Below are 23,792 nucleotides of genomic sequence, written 5' to 3'. Positions count from 1 at the left end.
TTCCTTCCTTACGCGGTGTAAGCGCCACTCCCACTGCAAGACACGCACGCATCAGTTATTTATGTTGAATGCCAAAATAAACCACAGATCTAACTGTGCCATGTACAGGATGATGCCAGGTCTTCGAGACGATAACCGTCACAAAAGACGGAACAGGCTAAGGGGGTTTTTGAACGGGATTCTCCGGTCCCCCCAGCTGCGTATTTCTCCAGGTCAGATGATGGGGCATACATAGACATATGTCTACTTACGGGGGTCTCCAAAACTGGAGCAGATAAATAGAAGCTGGGCACCAATAAATCCAGGTGTCCTGCGGTACAACGGGTAGCGTCAATGCTTCTGAGCCAAACGTTCCGGGTGCAAATCGCAAGGTGTACTGAAAGGGCGGCACGGTGGCAGAGCGGTTAGCACTGCTGCCTCACACCTCCAGGGACCCGGGTTCGATTACGGGCTTGGTTGACTGTGCAGAGTTTGCACGTTCTCCCTATGTTTTCACGGGTTTCCTCCGGTTGCCTCCCACAGTCCAAAGATGTACAGGTTAGGTGGATTGGCCACGCTAGAATTGTCCCTTTGTGTCCAAACGTTTAGGTGAGGCTACGGGGATAGGGCAGGGGTGTGGGCCTAGGTTGGATGTTCAGAGGGTCAGTGCAGACTCGATGGGCTGAATGGCCTCCTTCTGCACAGTAGCAACTCGGTGATTCCTCGACAATAATGCCAACAAATTGGGTGTTAACTGAAAAATCCTTCCAACGTCCGCTGATGACAAGTGGCGAGAGCGGGAGATACTCCTGATCAGCCAAGCTTGATGCGGAGTTGTGTCCCTCAAGCGATAAGCCTCTGGTGACGGGCTAGCGACCTTTCCAGGAAACATTCACCACGGGAATAGATGAACGGCGACCTTGTGCGCCACCAGATGTGTGAAGAGAAACAACCAATAAGGAATTCAGGAGAAACGTCTTTACGCAGAGAGGGGATATCCTATCGCAGGTTGAGGTGAATATAAAACTAGGTAAGTGCATGATGGGGAAGAATTAAAATGCTATGGGCGCGATTCTCCGCAAATCCGGCGTGCCGTGAAGGCTGGCGTGAAACTGGCCGTGTTTCACGCCAGCCTCAGAGCTCCGTCCCGGGACTATTCGGCCCATTGGCCTGCGGAGAATCGCTGTTCGGCGTAAAAAACGGCGAGCAGCGTATCGTGTCGGGGGGGGGGGGGGGGGGGGAAGAATAGCGGGAGGCCGTGAAAATTGTCGGGAAGGCCCTCCCGCTATTCTCCGACCCATCGTGGGCAGCGGAGAATCGCGCCCTATATTTTTTTAAATTTAGAGTACCCAATTTATTTTTTCCAATTAAGGGGCGATTTTAGCGTGTTCAATCCGCCTACGCTGCACATCTTTGGGTTGTGGGGGTAAAACCCACGCAAACACGGGGAGAATGTGCAAACTCCACACAGACAGTGACCCAGAGCCAGGATCAAACCTGGGACCTCGGCGCCGTGAGGCTGCAGTGCTAACCACTGCGGCACCATGCTGCCCTCATTAAAAGGCTATGTTGATGGGGGGGGGGGGAGGAGTGGCACATATGGACCAGCTGGGCTGAACGACCTGCTTCCGCGCTTCGGAGATGCTGTTGACAGTGAAGTGGTTTCCAATCTGTGTGGTGCACTCTTCAGCAAACAGGACTTTCTGGCCGCTGTATTTACCTTATTAACTTGATGTGGCCCACTGGAAATAAACAATGACACTTGAAAGATGTTTGTTTGTAGGGAATCCTCCCCTCCCCGTCCCAAGTGGTTGCTCAGGGGGGTGATCTCTTGATGCAGTCACTCCTGATCTTTCAGTATTTAAAGTTATTGTTTAACCAGCACACAATCCACTGCCGCAATGTAAAAATCCAACTGAATATTCCTGTGGTGATGGGGGGGGGCAGCCTAAACACGCCGGCAATGCCAGGATTCTGAGATTGGGGCAATGATTTAAAAATGCGCCTGACCTCAAAATTAGATTAAAAGTTGCCCCCAACACCCCCCCCCCCCCCCCCCAAACGAAGATCGGGAAAGCTCCATTGCCCATGGCGATCCCCCCCCCCTCCCCCATGGAGGTTATGAACCCCTTTTGGCAGGTGGAACACACATCAACCCCCATACACAGAACTGCAGCCACCCCCCCACCAGGTAAAGATCAAAGCACCCCCCCCCCCCCCCCCCCCACCCCGTCCCCACAAGCATTGGGGTCACTCGACCACATCCCACAAACAGGTCCAGGAGCACTCCCCCCACCCTCATCCCTCAATGGCGCTGCCCTCTCCCCATCACTGGCACCATCACCACACCCCCTCCACAGTGTCCGGCCCCACCCCAATCCATGCAGTGCCAGCGTGCCAGGAGCCAGGTCCCTCACAACCCGGGAGTGAGACTTACCTCTGTGCCCCTGGTGTGGTCATCACAACTGGTTCACGTTTTGGAACCGATAGTGATTCGCGCCAGTGTGACGCCACACTGACCAGCTGGGAGGGTAGAGCGTGGGCGGGTGTTTCGGCGTCAAGGCCGGTAAGTAGATGTAAATATAAAAGAGCTTGAACTGATGACGTCACTGGGATCAAACGGAGATCTCGCCTGCGCAAATCCCGTTGTGGCCCTCTCGCCAGATTTAGCCGCCATAAAGGGATTTACACCCTTGGCGAACGGGCACACTAAATCCAGCCCCTGATGTTCTTAGCTGCCAGGCCCACTTCCCACTGATCCGGGTGGGAATACGGAGGAACAGGCTGCCAGCCTCTGGAAAACAAAATGCCCCCCCCAAAAGGCACTGATGTAAATGCGGGGACGTTCGTTCTGAGCTGTTGAAGGGGGTGGGTGGGTCAACCAATGGGGATGGCCTGAGATAGGCCTAAGCCTTCTGGTAGTTGCACAGAGGAGGGTTGCAAAATAAAAACCTATCTGGTGTGATTTTATTGGATAACAGGAGATGAATAGAGAGCCAGCTGGGCCCTGTGATAGTCATGAAATAGATGGTTCATGGCCTTGATTCCTGACTGAAACAGAGAGGATCGCTATAGCTACACCATACTGAAATTATTGAAGCATCGTGAAGCAACACACCAATGCAGGAGCTTATCCCCATCGCTAGCTAGACAGTACTATTCACCGATTCAACCAAAAACTTTTTGTCAGCAACATTTATTTTCTAAACGCGCCTTTGCAAGTGAGATGAGGAAATACTGGGCCGGATTCTCCATCCCGCCACACCAGACGTCTGGTGCAGTGCTCCACCCGGGATTCTCCGTTCCACCAGCCGCCCAATGCTATGGGGGATTTACACTGACACCTACAACACAATCAAACTCCCTTCCAGGCGGGCTTCCGGTGACGGCGGGCGGGAGGCAGCCGCACAATGGAGGGCTCCCGTTCAGGAACGGCATTTTCGGGGCTTTAAGGCCGGTCCCAGGGTCCACGGAGGCGGCAAAAGCAGGGAGAAGGCACAGAGGAGGCACAGTGAAGTCACAGTGAAGGAAAATGCCAAGGGTGAGCAAAGAAACTGCCGTAAAAACAACAGCTGCAGGTCCGTCGGGGAGTGGAAAGGTCACCGCGGGGTCACCTAGGAAAATGGAGGCTGGAGCACCAGGGGAGGCCGCACTGCTTACGGCTGAAGAAATGACTAAGGTGATGGCTGCAGAATTCGAAAGACAGTTTACAAAATGCATGGAGACAATGAGGAAGGAGATGAGGGAGGTTTCGAGTGCGCTGGTGGAGGAGGCGATTTCCCCTGTGATGACGGCGTTGGCGAACGCAGTGGCGGAGGTGCGGGAGCAAGGGGAGGCGCTGAAGGAAGTGGAGGAGACATTATTGCAGCACGATGATCAACTTACCTCAATGGAGAAGGAGATGCGGAAGGTAATGGAGATGAACAAGGATCTGCGAGGAAAAATGGAAGACCTGGAAAACAGATCCAGGCGACAGAATTTGAGGATTGTGGGGCTGCCCGAAGGAGTTGAAGGGCCGAGGCCGACTGAGTATTTTGCTGCGATGCTGGTGAAACAATTGGGGGAGGGGGAGGATCCCTCCCGATATGAACTGGATCGGGCTCATTGGTCGTGGAGGCCTGTACCAAAGGCGAGTGAGCCGCCAAGGGTAGTGAGTCTATGCTTCCGTAGGTACAGTGTGAAGGAGAAGGTCCTGTGAAAAATGAAAATCGCTTATTGTCACGAGTAGGCTTCAATGAAGTTACTGTGAAAAGCTCGTAGTCGCCACATTCCGGCGCATGTCCGGGGAGGCTGGTACGGGAATCAAACCGTGCTGCTGGCCTGCTTGGTCTGCTTTAAAAGCCAGCGATTTAGCGGAGTGAGCTAAACCAGCCCCTGTGCTGGGCCAAGCAGAAGCGGGTGGTGCAGTGGGCTGGAGCTGGTATACATGTACACCAGGACTTTACTGTGGAGCTGGCGAGGAGGCGGGCTGCCTTCAACCGGGTGAAGAGGGCACTGTACATTAGCAAAGTTTACAGAGCTGGCTTTTAAAGCAGACCAAGCAGGCCAGCAGCACGGTTCAATTCCCGTACCAGCCTCCCCGGACAGGCGCCGGAATGTAGGGGCTTTTCACAGTAACTTCATTGAAGCATACTCGTGACAATAAACGATTTTCATTTCAAGATGAACCACTCATCACGATCTCTCAAGGATTTCATCGAGCAAAGCACGAGGCACCATCATTTCCAGCTGAGGAAGGAGCAGTGCTCCGAAAGCTAGTGTTTGAAACAAACCTGTTGGACTTTAACCTGGTGTTGGAAGACTTCTTACTATCTGGACCAAGACTGATGATAAAACAGATTAAAAGATGAGCAGAGCCAGAACGTGTGAAAACGCAACTGCTCTCGCTCCGATCACTAATGTAATTGGTAATTATACAACCGCGAAGATGGACAGTTTGTACTCGAGGCTCAGACCACCCTGCGTGGAGTTGACACATCCAAAGATCATTTCACTGTCGTCTCTAATGGTGAGAGTGACAACTTTCAAAGCCAGGTTCAAAGCCAGATCCGAGAGAATAAAGGCAACAACCCGATATCTTAACTACTTCATGACACTCGGGCGACAAAAGCGAAGCCGAGCAGTATCTCTGGCAGCAGCGCACCCCGCCCCGATGAACTCAATGCATTCTATGCTCGGTTCAAGCAGGTAACCAACAATCCACTATCGAGTGACCCAGCAGCCCATAATTCACCCATAACCACCATCACACCTTCCGAAGTCAGATCGGCCTTCCTGAAAGTGAACCCTCGGAAGGTGACTGGCCCGGACGGGATCCCTGGTCGTGCACTCAGCCTGCGCGGACCAGCTGTCAGAGGTATTCACAGACATCTTTAACCTGTTCCTACTCCACTCCGAGGTCCCCACCTGCTTCAAGAAGACCACCATCATACCGGTACCAAAGAAGAACCAGGCAACGTGCCTCAATGACTACCGCCCGGTGGCCCTGACTTCAGTCGTAATTAAGTGTTTCGAGAGGCTGATCATGAAGCGCATCACCTCCATACTCCCGGAACGCCTTGATTCACTTCAATTCGCGACCGTTGCAACCGGTCCACATCAGACGCCATTTCCCTGGCCCTACACTCATCCCTAGAGCATCTTGAAAACAAGGACTCTTACATCAGACTCCTATTTATTGACTACAGCTCCGCCTTCAACACCATAATCCCAGCCAAGCTCATATCAAAGCTCCAAAACCTAGGACTTGGCTCTCCACTCTGCAACTGGATCCTCGAATTTCTGACCAACAGACCACAATCAGTAAGAATGAACACCACCACCTCCTCCACAATAGTCCTCAATACCGGTGCCCCGCAAGGCTGCGTACTTAGCCCCCTACTCTACTCCCTGTACACACACGACTGCATGGCAAAACCTGGTTCCAACTCCATCTACAAGTTTGCTGACGATACAACCATAGTAGGCCGGTTCTCGAATAACGACGAGTCAGAATACAGGAGGGAGATAGAGAACCTAGTGGAGTGGTGTAACAACAACAATCTCTCCCTCAATGCCGGCAAAACTAAAGAGCTGGTCATTGAGTGGCAGCACGGTAGCATTGTGGATAGCACAATCGCTTCACAGCTCCAGGGTCCCAGGTTCGATTCTGACTTGGGTCACTGTCTGTGCGGAGTCTGCACATCCTCCCCGTGTGTGCGTGGGTTTCCTCGGGGTGCTCCGGTTTCTTCCCACAGTCACAAAGATGTGCAGGTTAGGTGGACTGGCCTTGATAAATTGCCCTTAGTATCCAAAATTGCCCCTGGTGTTGGATGGGGTTGCTGGGTTGTGGGGATGGGGTGGAGGTGTTGACCTTGGGTGGGGTGCTCTTTGCAAGAGCCGGTGCAGACGCGATGGGCCGAATGGCCTCCTTCTGCACTGTAAATTCTATGATAATCTATGACTTCAGGAAGCAAAGTACTGTACACACCCCTGTCAGCATCAACAGGGCCAAGGTGGAGATGGTTAGCAGTTTCAAATTCGTAGGGGTGCACATCTCCAAAAATCTGTCCTGGTCCACTCACGTCGATGCTTTCGCCAAGAAAGCACAACAGCACCTATACTTCCTCAGGAAACTAAGGAAATTCGGCATGTCCACATTAACCCTTACCAACTTTTACAGATGCACCACAGAAAGCATCCTATCGGGCTGCATCACAGCCTGGTATGGTAACTGCTCGGCCCAGGACCGCAAGAAACTTCAGAGAGTCGTGAATACCGCCCAGCCCATCACACAAACCTGCCTCCCATCCATTGACTCCATCTACACCTCCCGCTGCCTGAGGAAAGCAGGTAGCATAATCAAAGATCCCTCCCACCCGGCTTACTCACTCTTCCATCGGGCAGGAGATACAGAAGTCTGAGAACATGCACAAACAGACTCAAAAACAGCTTCTTCCCCGCTGTTGCCAGACTCCTAAATGACCCTCTTATGGACTGACCTCATTAACACTACACCCTGTATGCTTCAACCGATGCCAATGCTTATGTAGTTACATTATATACCTTGTGTTGCCCTATTATGTATTTTCTTTTATTCCCTTTTCTTCCCATGTACTGAATGATCTGTTGAGCTGCTCGCAGAAAAATACTTTTCATTGTACCTCGGTACACATGACAATAAACAAATCCAATCCAATCCACTCACAGCCCTACAGCACAGGAAGATGCCATTCCGTCCAGCACACTCGTACCAGCTCTTTAAAAGTGCTGTGCAATTAAACACACTCTAGGGTTCTCTGACACTAAAATAACAGTTTGCTGTCCCAAATTTCCGTATCGCCTGTTGTGGTATTCTGTAATTGACTAAGGATCAGCAGCTTTTAAAACGCTGAATAAGTTTGTACGACTGAAGCTCTTTGAAGTTTGAGGGTTATTTTTTTGTCATTCTGTGCAGCTGCGTGTCAACACTTGCCAGACGAGAGGATGTTTCACAGAGCGCATTTAAAGGATCATCTGCATTTAACGGATGATTATTGAAAAAGGTTTGGTTTTTTTTGGTGTTTCGAGGTTACGCACCGTCTCCTTGTTCAATGCACAATGTGACAATTCATTCCAACAGTGGAGCAACAGCATTGGGAAGGCATGTCTGTTTAGTTAACGGCAGATTCAGTATATTGTTAAAACTGACCACATTGGCGCCAGTGAGTCAAAATAATTGAAGAGGTCGCCTTATCTCAAGTTAGTTATGCTTTCACAACTTTCCGCTACATGCAGAGCATACAAAAGCGCAGTCACGTTTGGCTTAGAAGCTTGGAAATCCTCCCTTACGACAGAAGGGCACTTTTAAAAATATATATAATGCTGGTAACTCTGTCACTCAGCAGCCCTGCTGATAATGAAGTCGGTCTTCAAATGTATACTCAGCATCCACCCCATGTAAATACCTCCCTTCATCAAACAAAATGCTGCCTCAAAGTGGCTTGGCAAGAACGTTTGAGGAAGGATCTGGACACACTCTCCCCCAAATGGTTACTGAGGCTTGGGAAACAATTGAAAATGTTCATAACCGAGATTGATTGACTTCAGTTCGGCAAGGACGGCACGCTGGCACAGTGGTTAGCATTGCTGCCTCACAGCTCCAGGGTTCAATTCCTGCCTCGGGTGACTGTCTGTGTGGAGTTTGCACTTCGTCTCCGTGCCTACATGGGATTCCTCCGGGTGCTCCAGCTTCCTCCCACAGTCTAAAGATGTGCAGGTTAGATGGACTGGCCATGCTAAATTGCCCCTTAGTGTCCAAAGGGCTAGGTGGGGGTTACTGGGTTACGTGGATATGGTGCTCTTTCCAAGGGACGTTGCAGACTCGATGGGCCAAATGGCCTCCTTCTGCGCTGTAAATTCTATGAAGCGTGTCAAAGATCATTCCAACTAAGGCTGGTGGATAAATTTGAGATACAGATCAGCTGTGATCTAATCAAATGGTGGAACAGGCTAAAAGGTTGAACGGCTTTCTCCTGTTCATATGTGTGATGAATGTAGGAAATATTTGTATACTTGTATATTGTATTTTATATCTATTGCAGTAATGTTTTTAAAGTCCTGAGTTCATGTATATGTATCTGTTGCAATAATGTCACTAATGAACCTAGGTTAAGGTTCCCAGACACTGTGGCTGCAGAAAGGGTAATTAAAATGTCATAAAAGTGAGATCACCATTCATTCCAATCATGCATATTGTTCACCTATATAGATCTAACGGAGTTTTGTTCATAGAAATAAGGGGTGGGATTCTCCGACCCTCCCGCAGGGCCGGAGAATCGCCGGGGGGGCGGCGTGAATCCCGCCCCGCCAATCCGATGCCGGCAGCCGAATTCTCCGGCGCTGGGCTTTTTGGCGGGGGTGGGGATCGTGCCGCGCCAGTCGGGGGCCGTAGGCAGACCCCCCCACCCCCCCCAGCGATTCTCCGCTCCCCGATGGGCCGAGCGGCCGCCCGTTTTCGGTCAGTCCCACCGCCGTAGATTACACCAGGTCCGTACCGGCGGGAGTTGGCTCTGAGGCCGGCCTGCGGAGTCTTCGGGGGGCGTGCGGGGGGGATGCGGCCCTGGGGGAGGCCCCCACGGTGGCCTGGCCCGCGATCGGGGCCCACCAATCTGCGAGCGGGCCTGTGCCGTGGGGGCATTCTTTCCCTCCGCGCCAGCCTGTGCAAAGCTCCGCCATGGCTGGCGCGGAGAAGAAACCCCCAGCGCATGCGCAGGAAATACGGCAGCGGTCCTGCACATGCACCAGAACACGTTGCCGCTCCTGCGCATGTGCAAACTCGCGCCAGCCGGCGGAAGCCCTTCGCTGCCGCTGGCGTGGCACCAACCCCTCCAGCACCGGCCTAGCCCACGAAGGTGCAGAGGATTCCACACTGAACAAATTTAGAAACATATTTTGTAAAGCTTAAATTCACAAAAGAATATTTTAAATTGCATTTGTAAATCTATGTGATCTCTAGTTTTGAAATTGTTAATGCAAACAATTCTCTTCACCGGGCGGTCCGACCCGCCAGTTAGCGAAGAATCCCCGCCAAGGTTCCCAGGGGTTTAGATAATTGAGAGGCTGTGGTTAGCTTCAGGAAGATGTTCATGACCCAGTTAGTGGAATAGAGATGATATAATTAATGGGAGGAGCCAGGGCTGTAGCAGACAGTTTAGCATTTCATTTTGCTACGAACTTGAAGCTGAGCAGGAGTTTTCGTCAATGGCTGTCAGTTTAAGCAGTTGTCTCCCAAAGATGGTGCGGTAGTACAGTGGGTAGCACTGTTACTTCACAGCTCCAGAGTCCCAGGTTCGATTCCCGGCTTGGGTCACTGTTTGTACGGAGTCTGCACGTTCTCCCCGTGTTCGCGTGGGTTTCCTCCGGGTGCCCCGGTTTCCTCCCACAGTTCAAAGATGTGCAGGTTAAGTGGATTGGTCATTCTAAAGTGCCCCTTAAGTGTCCAAAAAAAGGTTAGGTGGGGTTATTGGGTTACGGGGATGGGATGGAGGTGTGGGCTTAAGTGGGGTGCTCTTTCTAAGGGCCGGTGCAGACATGATGGGTAGAATGGCCTCTTTCTGCACTGTAAATTCTCTGATTATGTGATAGCAGCTGGTCTCTCTATTCAAGCAGTATTTCCAAGAAATCTCTATTCACGTGTTTGGTAAAAATCCCTGTGTTTGCAACTGTCAGTTAAAAGTTAAAATGTTTCCTTTTACTGTTAAGAATTGTTTGACTGTTAATTGTAAGCTATCTTCTTTGATGTTAATGTAGTTTAATCCTGTGTTAATAATAAAGTTTGCTTTATTATAAAAGATTCACATTTGTCAGTGGAATTACTAATAGAGGGAAGTATCCTTTCATCACAGCTTTACAAACTTAAAAAAGCATGTTTGAGGTTCGTGTCAGGTATCCTAACAAATGTTGGGGGCTGCTCCGGGATCTTAAGAACAAGTTTGGGCAGCACGGTAGCATTGTGGTTAGCACAATTGCTTCATGGCTCCAGGGTCCCAGGTTTGGGTCACTGTCTGTGCGGAGTCTGCACATTCTCCCCGTGTCTGCGTGGGTTTCCTCCGGGAGCTCCGGTTTCCTCCCACAGTCCAAAGATGTGCGGGTTAGGTGGATTGGCCACGCTAAATTGCCATTAGTGTCCAAAATTGCCCTTAGTGTTGGGTGGGGTTGCTGGGTTGTGCGGATGGGGTGGAGATATGGACCTTGGGTCGGGTGCTCTTTCCAGGAGCTGGTGCAGACTCGATGGGCCGAGTGGCCTCCTTCTGCACTGTAAATTCTCTGAAGTTCTGAGGCAAAAGAGATTTGTTTGCTTTCCATTTTGGAGAATAGTTACATTATACAGTGCTTCTTGTTGTACTGAGTTTATGAAAGCAGGATTTGTTCAGTAAATGTTTAATCGCCAAAATATTAGCAATCTTAACCATTTAATTCTAGGTGTTATTCAATTTCATTCATTTAAATGTTTGGTCAACAGTAAAAACCACTCAGCCCTGACACACAGCTGTCTTACGCCGCACATCATTCTGGAATTAAATCCCATGGCGTGGGTGGGAATGTGGAATGGTTCCCGCTGCGGAGGCGGGCCGGAAAACACACCAAATCATCTGCCCCCGACCTCATTAATTATGCAACGGGCTGTTTTGCGGCGTACTCCATGGCGGAGCCTGCCTGATGGCACGCAGTCCGCCCTCGTTCCCAGGCCCAATATTGAAAAGGCCACCCAACATCACTAACCCACTATTGAAAAACGAGGTTGGGCCTCCTGAGAAAGACGATGGATGTCCAGGAACATGCCGAGGCTGGAGGGTGGACCAGCTCCTGGACACCGGGTCTGGAAGGTCCACCTGCAGATGCTCTTCCCCCACCCACTGGCGTGGTGTTCCAAGGTCCAGGGTTGTGGGTAGCCTCCATTCTGAACTCTGGAGGCAGCCCCAGACATTATTCAAAAGGTGTTTGGCGCCGGCGTGTTTTCCCACTGGCTCTGCGGAGAATCGGGAATGGGCGGTCAGGCCTTCATAGAATCATAGAATTTACAGTGCAGAAGGAGGCCATTCAGCCCATCGAGTCTGCACTGGCTCTTGGAAAGAGCACCCTACCCAAGGTCAACAACTCCACCCTATCCCCATAACCCAGTAACCCCACCCAACACTAAGGGCAATTTTGGACACTAAGGGCAATTTATCATGGTCAATCCACCTAACCTGCACATCTTTGGACTGTGGGAGGAAACCGGAGCACCCGGAGGAAACCCACGCACACACTGGGAGGATGTGCAGACTCCACACAGACAGTGACCCAAGCCGGAATCGAACCTGGGACCCTAGAGCTGTGAAGCGATTGTGCTATCCACAATGCTACCATGCTGCCCCTGCCCCTTCATCTGCATCTGCATCCCATCAGGGGGACGCAAATAAGGTTCACACCGGCCTTCAGCAGCTTTCCCGATCTGCCATGGCGGGCACCAGCGGGAGATGGCATAAAAACAATATTTGGGCTTCCCACCGAATTCTCCCTCGCTCACCTCAACCACCATTGATCCCACCAGCAGGGACATGGGAGAATTCCACCCCCAGTTTGAGGCTACATTGGACTTGTGCTATTTGATTCGTCAATCGATTTTACTGCTCTTAGTTTAAGGAGCACCTGTTCCTCATTGGGACCTCGCTGCACATCAGATTTTGGCAAAACCCCCATGCATGTTGACCCTTCGTGCAGTTCCAATGATAGTCTGGCAAGGTGGCCATTTCAGATAGACCAATTCACCAAGCTCAGCTTAACTGAACACGTGGCTGAAATGGAGCAACATTTACTCAACTGGGGCAACACAACCCTTAGCTTTCTGTGGACTGTGTTTTTTTCACAGGCCATTTGGTGATGCAGTGGCAGCAACAGACCTCGATCCACCTGGAAGTTTCCTTCCCTTTGCCCGAGAGGAAATTCCACACCAACCCATCAGCACGTTCCCATTGAAAATTGAACACTGGCACAACATATTTTTCGTTCACTATAACTGAGTTCCATTTGGTTCTGAAATAATCAACAGGAGGTATCGTTCAACTGCTTCAAGATTGGAGGCTTAATTTTTCAAGAGAGAATGCAAGCTGTGTTTCAGTAAACACATTAGAATTCAATTCTTCAAAGGAATTGGAACTGGTGGCATTTTGGAGCAAATGCTGTCCGCTTGTGTTCTGCATGGCAAACTTAACTGATTAGAAATGATTCAAGTCATTGCTGCAATACCCATTATAAATAGTTTGGTGTCTAAATCAGTGCCTGCAAACACTTACTTATCCCGCAGTTATGCATGAATGCATATTAATTAAGAGCAGGACATTTATGTATTTATATGTTATTTTGTACGGGGTTTTAGAACATAGAACAGTACAGCACAAAACAGGCCCTTCGGCCCTCGATGTTGTGCCGAGCAATGATCACCCTACTCAAACCCACGTATCCACCCTATGCCCGTAACCCAACAACCCCCCCCTATCCTTACTTTTTAGGACACTACGGGCAACTTAGCATGGCCAATCCACCTAACCCGCACATCTTTGGACTGTGGGAGGAAACCGGAGCACCCGGAGGAAACCCACGCACACATGGGGTTTATTTTTATTTTTGGCGAGATTTGATGATTGCGACGAGATTGATGTGTCAAGACAAAAACAACGCCAACTGTTGCCAACAGGAAATCTTGCCAAATGGGAACAGAGTCTGGACACAAAAAGTACAGTTCTACATAAAACCAGTAGCCTATATAACCACCCCCTTTTTCTTTTTCCCCTTAAGGCGTTCAAATGTTCTCCCCTTTAAGTATTTATCCAATCGTCCACTGGCCCTACAGACAACACTTACTTTCCCGTGTGAAAATAAATGTTTCATCATATCTCCTCTGATTTGTTTGGCAATCACCTTAAACCCATGTCCACTGCTTACCAACCTTCCTGCCAAGGAGTACAGCTCCTCCTTATTGACTCAGTCAAAACCATTCATGACATTGAGCACCTACACAATTCAACTGTTACTCGCTCCTGTCAGAGAACAATATGGGCAGAAGAGTCAGTACAGACAGCAGAAGCTGGGAGGTTGGATTGCACACTCCGATTACGCTGTTTGCAACTGGCACCGGTGCCAAGTAATGAATGGCACGGGCCATGAGGCAGTTTCACAGCTACGAGCCGTGCGTCATGAGCTCATGTGCTCCCACATGTAAGTGCGAGCAAACTCGTAACCACAAGGCCAGTTAAAATGGTGGCCATGATGTGCCGATACCGGCGTTGGTCTGGGGTGGGCACAGAAAGAAGACTCACAACACCAGCTTAAAGTCCCAACAGGTTTGTTTGGAATCACTAGCTTTCGGTGCGCAGCAGGTGAGTGAATGAGCTGGTGAAGGAGCTGCGCTCCGAAAGCTCATGATTCCAAACAAACCTGTTGGACTTTAACCTGGTGTTGTGAGACTTCTTACTGTGTCCAGTTAAAATGGAGAGCATAAAGCGTGAAGCTTGTTTTGGTACCATCACTTTTGATGATACCAATGATTAAAGTTTTTGCGAACACTGACATAAAGAACTGAAGCTACCTGTAAGAACCGTTCAATTGTGATAGATACTTGGATCCCGAAATTCTGTGCAGTTCTACAATAACTCTGGTGGGAGATTAGTACAATCCCTCGGGAGACTGGGAAAATTGTTTCACGTCCTTGGAAACCTCTGTTAGTCTCCGTTCAGAGTTGTGGCAGGAACCATTAGGCATCTGCAAAGATTCGGGGCCATCTACTGCGGAATGTTACGCTCAGATCAAGAAATTATGCGTTTCTTTACATTCGGAACGAATGATGAAATTGTATGCGTGCATCGCTGTTGTGTTTGATTTGGGCGGCAGTTTATCCACACGCGGTATCAGCCGTGGCTTAGTTGGTAGCATTTGTGCCGCGGAGCCAGAAGGTTGTGGGTTCAGGTCCTACCCGGAGCTTAGGTGCAGAAATCTAGGCTGACATTGCAGGGCAGTCAGAGAATGACACATTGAACCAAGGGCATGTCAGGAGGATGTAAATCACTCCATGGCATCATTTGTTTGTTCCCATGATGCACGCTGAGGCAAGAATCATCCACGGCTGGAGGACTTGGTGTCCTGGCCAATATTTATCCCTCTACCAACATCGCAAAAAATAGATTACCTGGTTAATAACGCATCCATGTTTTGGGTACCATGCTATGCACAATTTGGCAGCGACATTTCGTGCATTACAATGACTTGACTTCAAAAACCAGTTGGCCGCAAAATGTTTTCGGATGTCTACAGGCCTTAAAAAGGTGCTATGGAAATGCAAGCCTTTCTTTCATATTCAACTGTAAGAAGCCTTACAACACCAGTGTAAAGTTGAACAGGTCTGTTTTGAATCACTAGCTTTCGGAGTGTAGCTCCTTCATCAGCAGCATAGGGCAGCATGGTAGCATTGTGGATAGCACAATCGCTTCACAGCTCCAGGGTCCCAGGTTCAATTCCGGCTTGGGTCACTGTCTGTGCGGAGTCTGCACATCCTCCCCGTGTGTGCGTGGGTTTCCTCCGGGTGCTCCGGTTTCCTCCCACAGTCCAAAGATGTGCAGGTTAGGTGGATTGGCCATGATAAATTGCCCTTAGTGTCCAAAATTGCCCTTAGTGTTGCTGGGTTATGGGGATAGGGTGGAGGTGTTAACCATGGGTAGGGTGCTCTTTCCAGGAGCCGGTGCAGACTCGATGGGCCGAATGGCCTCCTTCTGCACTGTAAATGCTATGTATCAGGTGACGAAGGAGCTACGCTCCAAAAGCTGATTCGAAACAAACCTGTTGGACTTTAACCTGGTGATCCAAGTAGGGAAGTTGATATATACTCAAACAGGAGTCATTAGTAGGCCAATGTGGAACGGGTAGGGGGCTTGGGACTAATGGATAGATCTTTCAAAAAGCTAGCATTGACAGAATGGGCCAAATGGCCTGTTCCTATGTAGTATGTTTGTCATCAGTTATCTTGCAGCATACTATGGTCTGCATTTTTAAACAGATGCAAAGGCTTTCCATCTTAGCAAACCTGGCTCTCACCACTTTTGCAGGGGGAAGAGGAGGGGGCTGCAGTGTAATCTTCATTTGCACATCCATGGTTCTCAAAGGCTACTGCGCATGCTAAGGTGCAGCAGCCTGTGATAGATGTGACATTTTTTTACTATGATGTCCAAAACATGACATGTGTACGTTAGACCTGGTGGGAGAAGGCCTGAACTTACCAGAGTTCTTCGGAGAGACAGGGAATTATTTTGGAGATATAGGGTACCCTTTTAGATATGGTCCAGGGACACCTTTTGGAGAGGTGAGATGCTCTTTGGGGTTGTTAGCAATTAGACATGAATGTGCAGAAAAAATGCATGAACTCAATAAAAAAGTGCATAAATACATAGGAGAGTTGTCAAGGGAGCTGTCAAGGAGCTATCAACAAAACTGTCAAAGAGAGCTGTCATGGCATTTAAATCTCCAGCTATTTAAATATTTGAAAAAAAAACGTATGCAGTGTGAAAAAAATAATCAGCGTGCATTATTTCACCCTGTCTCAAATTGACATAAGCTGGAGGGTTATATTTACAGGATTAGTATTGCATGGCTGATTTCACACCCTTTCATTATCACAGTGGGACAGTTGTTAGTTCATAGTTGATTGATCGCTCCAAATGCTGACAAAGTCTTTGAAGCGGGACTATGAATACAAATCCCTGTTCTTGCGTAGTGAATGGGTTTTTAATCAATGAGACTTTTTTTTTAAATGACGACTTAATCAGGAGACACCTAAGAACTTTATTCAATCACAACATGGATCCTGAGGTCTGCCCATGGCAGATACCAGGTGAGTTGGCGTGGAGGGTGTGAGGGCAAAGGGTGGTGGTTGGGATGGACAGGATTGGCATCAGTTGGCACTAAGTTGGTATACATGATTTAACAGGCTATGTGGGGTATGCAGAAGTCACAGACTGGTATGAAGTGTATGAGGGGCCATTTGGGGGTTGGGGGGGCGGGGGGGGAGGAGTGGGGGTGGGGAGAGGCACTGGTGCCGGGACCAGAGAATCCCACTGCCAGCAAGCGAACGGAAAATTCCGACCCCTATAATGTGGCTGGGCAAGACACAAAGAGGCACAAATGGTAACGGGAAAGATGTATCACGGCATAGTTGCATACAATTTATACAACACCCACTCACGTGGGATCCTGACTGCTTTGTTGAGTTGACAGACATTTGCTTCAAAGGATTTGTTGAGAATAATGAGACAAAACACACTTTCTAAAATTTAGAATTCCCAGTGATGCTTCTGCCTGCTCACAAAGCCGATGATTGTGCTGGAGGAGAAGAGAGCACTCTGCCCTGTGTCAGCACCCAGCGCCAACAGGTCAAAATAAAGCACAGGTCAGATGGAGAGGAATAGGTCCCTTGCCTCTGATCCTACAATCTCTTTGATTCCCACTTCCCAGCCTCAGGGCAGTATCTCCAGAACAGTGTGATTCATTTACTCTCGCTTTCCCAAACCATTGATTATAAAGCCTCTCTGAGTGAGATTGAGCACCAATCTGTAGCAATTTTACAAACGTGCCCGAAAGGAACTGGGTTCAGGCTGGCAAACTAGTACAAGCTTTAGAAAAGTGACTTTAATTATCAGTGCGCAAACGATTGGAACTTGAGATGTTGTGAATGAGGAGATGGTGTGGTAACACAGGGGTGTGGGTCCTCTCACTGTGACTCAGCTGATGACTAGGCCACAACTGGTAATACTGGAGGCAAGCACAATCATGATTGTGCCATTTACCTCTTTCACTTTTGACCACGTCGCTTCACACCTCCGCTCCTCACTTTTCAACTTCACTCTTTCCACCACTTCTGTCCTCATTCTCACTCATGCACGTTTGGTATCCATCCACTCCTGTCTATGTCACTTAGCGCTCTCTCTACACATAGAAACAGAGAAAATAGGAGCAGGAGAAGGCCATTCAGCCCTTCGAGCCTGTTCCACTATTCATTATGATCATGGCTGACCATCTAACTCAATAGCCTGATCCCACCTTACCCCCCATATTGTTTTCATCCGTGTCACCCTGAGGGCTATATCTAAGTCCTTCTTGAAAACACACATGTTTTGCCCTCAATTACTTTCTGTGGTAGAAAATTCCACAGGCTCATCACTCTCTGGGTGAAGAAATTTCTCCTAATCTTAGTCCTAAATGGCTTTCCCCATATCCCCAGGCAGTGACCTCTGGTTCTGGACTCTACCACCATTAGGAACATCTTTCCTGCATCTACCCTGTCGAGTCCTGCTAGAATTTTGTGGGTTTCTACAAGATCCCCCCTCATTCGTCTGAACTCTATAAAGCAAATATAACCCGAGCCGAGTCAATCTCTCCTCATACGTCAGTCCCGCCAACCCAGGAATCAGTATGGTAAACCTTTGCTGCACTCCCTCGACAGAAAGAACATCCTTCCTTAGATAAGGAGACCAAAATTCACAATATTCCAGGTGTGGCCTCACCAAGGCCCTGTATAATTGCAGCAATCCTCCATGCAAGTCCTCTTGCAATGGAGGCCAACATAATCATTTGCCTTCCTAATTGCTTGCTGTACCTTCAAGTTAGTTTTCAGTGATCTTTGGACAAGGCCCAGGTCCCTTTGGACATCAATACTACTCAATCACGCAGGATTTAAGTAATATTCTGCATTTCTTATCGAAGTGGGCAACTCAATATTTTTCCAAATTCTATTCCACCTGCCGTATTCTTGTCCACTCATTTAGCCTAAATCCCATGAAGCTTCTTCACATCCTTCTCACAACTGACATTTCCAGCAAGTTTGGTGTCATCCGCAAACATAGAAATGTTACATTTGGTTCTCACATCCAAATCATTGATGTCGATTGTGAAAAGCTGGGGCCCAATCCTTATGGTACCTCAATAATCAGAGCCTGCCAATCTGAGAACAACCCATTTATTCCAACTCTTTCTGTCCGTTAATTAATTCTCAATGCATGCCAGTATATTACCCCAATCCCACGTGCTCTAATCCTGCTTCCTGACCTGTCGGGCGCGATTCTCTGAAATGGAGACAAAATCCCGCGGGCGGAGTGAAAACCGGAGTGTTTCACTCCGCCCCCCTCCGCGGGCTAGGAGCGGCGTCGCGTATTTTACGCATGCCGGGCCTTGGCGCTGCGCAAAAAACAGCGCTGCGTAAATGACGCGGCCGGCGCGCGTAAATGAAGTCACCCGCGCATGAGCGGTTGCCAACCTCCCCGAGGCTGCCCCGCTAGAATATGGCGGATGGATCTTGTGGGGCGGCGGAGGAAACGAGGTCCTCCTTCAGAGAGGTCGGCCCGCCGATCAGTGGGCCCCGATCGCGGGCCAGACCCCATCATAGCCCCCCCCAGTGCAGGAACCCCCCTCCCCCACAGGCCGCCCCCCCCCCCCCCCCCCAGCGCTCCCGCGCAGCTCCCGCCGGCAGCGACCAGGTGTGGACGGCGCCGGCGGGCACCTGTCGTGTTGGGGCGGCCACTCGGCCCACCTGGGCCGGAGAATCGCCGCTCGCCTTTTGCAAACGGCGATTATCTGAGCGGCCAGCCGTGATTCTCGCCGCGCTGGTTGGGGGGTGGGGGTGTGCCGGGGCGGCGTGGCTGGACTCGTGCGGCGCCCTGGAAAATCTCCCACCCCGGCATGGCGGGGCAGAATTCCGCCCCCTTGTTTGGGGCCTTATCGAAAGCCTTGGGGCCTACCTCCACTGTTTCTATTCTGTTAGCTAGATCCTCAGAAATCTCCCAACAGGTTTATCGAACAAGATTTCCCTTTCATAAGTCCATGTTGTCACTGCCCAATCATATTGTTACTTTCCAAAGTCAGAACTATCTTGCCCCCCGCCCAGTGACTTGTTTTCCAGGTTTGCCATTGGCCACTGGGGAAATCTTCCAGTCCCACCGAGATCTATGACAGTTTGCAGGATCACCCTCCCCGCTGCCGGGGAAACCCACCATGAACAGGGGGGGGGGCACCTCCGACGAAACTGGATGGTCCTATTGACAGGAAGGTTTGGAAACTCCCGCCCTAAGTAACCAGTATCACATCCTTCACCCTCCTCCTGATATCAGGCTCTCGGGTCTGTATTTCCCACTTTTCTCTCTCCCTCCTTTCTTACATAGCGGGATTACATTTTGTGCCGTCCAATCTGCAGGAACTGTCTCAGAATCAAGCCGGTCTATTTATTTCCATCTTCTATATGGTCAATTGAATAAGGGATGAATATAATCTGCGACAAAATAATACCTTTGAATGAAGCTGTATTTGGAATCTTAGAATCCCTAGAGTGCACAAGGAGGCCATTCGGCCCATCGAGACTACAAACTGTCATATTATCCTCTCAAAGGTTAACTTCTTTCACTACACTCTCATTATAAATCGATGGCCTTTTGAGTAAAATAGTTTGCTTCAAATTTTAGTGCAGATAAAGTCTTGACAACAAAATATTTCCAGAATTTTTGTCCATAGCCTCTGAAAGTTTGTAAAATAATAGAACTCAATGTACCCATATCAAGTTCCTACATCCGGTATCACAACCGTGGAGCTAATCTGTTTATTTTAAACGGGTCAAGGATTTTTGTTAATGGAGAGAGCGGAATTTGAGATAAGTATGCTGGCTTTTGTGTAACATCGGTCACGTCGATTTCCAGTTTCATATCTTGAGTGTGGAGCTGGCTTTGTTATTATCATTATTGGCATTACCTTACGGCACAAAGCTCCATGGCAACAAGACACAACACAGAAAGATTCCGCACTCCAGTAATGCAGCAGTGTGGATTCGGGTAAAACGTACTGTGACTAATCGTCTGCAGCTCCACCGTTCTGGGGATTTTCTCCACAAAGTTGGACGTGCACGACTTCCGACTGACCTTCGACTTGAACAAGGTGTTCACTAACGTTGACTTTCCGAGTCCGCTTTCACCTATATTAGGGGAGAGAGAACAACACTTAAGAGAAAAGCAGCATTTTTAATTTCCTATACAGGGCTAATGAGTTTTAACTTCCCGGAACAGAGTGACCAAAAGAACAAAGAACTGCCGATGTCGATGGTCTGATATCGACCATGATATAAATATGATCGAGTGTTCTCCCAACTATTTACTCAGCTTCCCGGAGCCTCAACATCATACCTCTAGGCCATTCCTATCGTGAGCTGTGTGCATGTTGGAGACACCCTGTTCATTTTGCCAGGATGCGTGCCTCCAAACATCCTGGCTGCATACTTAGAATTGCACAACCCTTGGGGAAGCACGCCATTGATCACAACCATGTACTCCCTTGCAGGGATGTGCAACAGATGCACATCTCTGTCTTCCCAGGTCTTAGGGGTGGGAAGGAGGGGTCAGGGAATCTGTTTTCCCACTGAAAGGAAAAGTCAGAGTGAGCACACCCGCAGCATTCAATGCAAGGCGGGCCCCATTGGCAAGAGGCCCAGAATCAGGTTACAGCCTAGCTTTGAGTTGGGAGAAAATGCTCTTTTTTTTTCATGGTGGTTTCCACTAAGTGGGAGACAAGCAATTAGAAAGATAAAACTGGACTAAATGGACAGCCGACTTGAGTTACTGGGTCACTTCCTATTTTGAGCTCAATGCGTTGATCTCACACCGGCACCGATGACGGACACAACACCATTGGAGCAAGAAGGGGGTCATTTGGTCAGTTACCCGACTCTAGATCTCTCACAAGGTCGAAAAGGCCTCCTGAAACACACGTGCTTAGACTCGCCTCATGAAGACTGACTCCTGATGTGCGGAACAAGACCCATAGAACTGGACTCTTTCCAGGGAAGAGGGACAACAATTGGCTGCTGTGGACCAAAACTGGAAGCTAGATTTTTAAATTATTATTCTCTCTTGGAATGTGAGCATTTATTATTCAGCCCAAAGTCACCTTGAGCAATTGTGGTAAGCCACCTTCTTGAAATCCAATCATTTTGGTACTATGTACGGGGAAGATGGTGGCATGATGGTAACATCACTGGACTAGAAATCCAGAGGCCCAGGCTAATGCTCTGGGGGACATGGGTTCAAATCCCACCACGGCGGCTGGTGGAATTTAAATTCAATTAATAACATCGGGAATTTAAAAAGCGAGACTCAGTAATTCTGCTCATGCAGCTGTGGTTGATTGTCATAAAAACCCACCTGGTTCACCAATGTCCTTTAGGGAAGGAAATCTACCATCCATACCTGGTCTGACCTACATGTGACTCCAGACCCACAGCAGTGAGATTGACTCTTAATTGCTCTCTGTATTAGTTCAGGGGCAATTAGAGATGGGCATCCAAAACTTGAATAATGCAAGCAGGTTTGGATTTCTAATTTAAGGAAGGATGTAACGTAGGGGCGTTTCGGAGGAGGTTTACGAGATTGATGCCTGGGATGAGCGTGTGGTCTTATAAGGATAGGTTGGACCGGCTGGGCTTGTTGAGGAGTGATAGACGACTTATTAAAGATCCTGAACGGTATTGACAAGGTGGACATGGAAAGGGTATTTTCTCTTGTGGGTGAGTCCAGAATTTGGGGGGGGGGGGGGGGGGGGGGGCGCACTGTTTTAAAATTAGGGGCCACCCTTACAGGACGGAGTTGAGGAGAATGTTTCTTCTCTCAGAAGGCTGTGCGCCTTTGGAACCCTCTGCTTCAGAGGTGGTGGGAGTGGGGTCACTGAGTATTTTTAAGGTAAAGATAGGTAGATTCTTGTCGGGCAAGGGAATCAAAGGGGGTAGATGGGGAAGATGGAACTCAACACAAAGAGATCAGCCATCAACTTATTCAATGGGCCAAATTCGTCTGCTTCAAATTAGTATGTTCGCAACAAATGCTGGCATTGCCTGTGACACCCCATGAACGAATGAAGAAAATAATTACAGACCCAAATCAGGAGTTATAGCTTTTAAAAATAAAGTTATAAATATTATAAAAATGTGATTGAGATGCTCACTGAACGGCAGACAGCCTTAAACACTCGGGTCCACTAATAAGGGGCTGGTTTAGCTCACTCAGCTAAATCGCTGGCTTTTAAAGCAGGCCAGCAGCACGGTTCAATTCCCGTACCAGCCTCCCCGGACAGGCGCCAGAATGTGGCGACTAGGGGCTTTTCACAGTAACTTCATTGAAGCCTACTCGGGACAATAAGCGATTTTCATTTTCATTTTCATTAATAGGACATTTAATACCCATTATCTATATTCAAAGAATAACACGTAACATTGAGTTAACCTAACCTTTAATATTATTGATGCTAGACGTTTGGCAGTAACTGTTGAATTAAATTTGTTACCCAACACCTCCAATTACCATCAAACTTTTTTTTTTAAATTTAGAATACCCAATTCATTTTTTCCAATTAAGGTGCAACTTAGCGTGGCAAAGTCACCTACCCTGCACATCTTTGGGTTTTGGGGGCGAAACCCACGCAAACACGGGGAGAATGTGCAAACCCCATACGGACAGTGACCCAGAGCCGGGATCAAACCTGGGACCTCGGCACCGTGAGGCAGCAGGGCTAACCACTGTGCCACCGTGCTGCCCTCATTGCCATCAAACTTGACCGCTGCCCAACAGCATTTGTTTGGAGCTTCAGGCAGCTCACGCATTGTCTCTTGTAAGCACAACTTTGCTGTATAGCTGTGAGGACGGACTGGATTGCGATTTCTGTACTGGTTTCTTAGCTGCCCCTCAATTCAAATCACATTGTCACCACAATCCAGTTACTTTAAGAGACTTGCAATTAAAATGCAACATTTTGGAAAGGGCTCAAATGTTTACACAATCCGAGTTCCGTCAGAATGGGTAAAACTATCAGCACTCCTAATTCCTATTTGGGATCAAGTATTTCCTTTATTTGCTTTCAACAAAATAAACTCAGTCAGGCTCATGCAGCCTGACATTTAAACACGCCTGTTATAAACTTCTCACCAACCATCAGTCCCTGACAGCACCATTGTAAGTCAATAAAAGCTCAACTCCCTCATAAAACTGAACTTCCAAATTCACTGTTGCGGTTTGTGTCCTTTAAATACTCTTGGATCAGAGCTTCTTTCTCTGCCATCTTCACAACTACATTATAGTGGGGCACAATGGTTAGCACTGCTGCCTCACAGCGTCAGGGACCCAAGTTCAGTTCCGGCCTTGGGTGACCGTCTGTGTGGAGTTTGCATGTTCTCCCCGTGTCTGCGTGGGTTTCCTCCGGGTGCTCCAGTGTCCTCCCACAGTCCAAAGATGTGCGGGTTAAGTGGA

General features: G+C 48.9%; 1 protein-coding gene across 9 annotated transcripts in view; it reads right to left on the bottom strand.

The window, feature by feature from the left end:
- Window positions 1–23,792, bottom strand: part of LOC119978086 (neuronal-specific septin-3-like) — a 400,144-nt gene that overhangs the window by 76,616 nt on the left and 299,736 nt on the right. For all 9 annotated transcript variants that reach the window (XM_038819476.1, XM_038819477.1, XM_038819481.1 and 6 more), the window contains one exon: window positions 20,348–20,476. In XM_038819476.1, coding sequence (XP_038675404.1) covers window positions 20,348–20,476 — 129 coding nt within the window. The remainder of the gene's footprint in view (window positions 1–20,347; window positions 20,477–23,792) is intronic.

The sequence above is a fragment of the Scyliorhinus canicula genome, chromosome 15 (assembly GCF_902713615.1).
Source record: "Scyliorhinus canicula chromosome 15, sScyCan1.1, whole genome shotgun sequence".
In the NCBI taxonomy this organism is placed as follows: Eukaryota; Metazoa; Chordata; class Chondrichthyes; order Carcharhiniformes; family Scyliorhinidae; genus Scyliorhinus; species Scyliorhinus canicula.
This window is presented reverse-complemented; position numbering and strand designations above follow the sequence as displayed.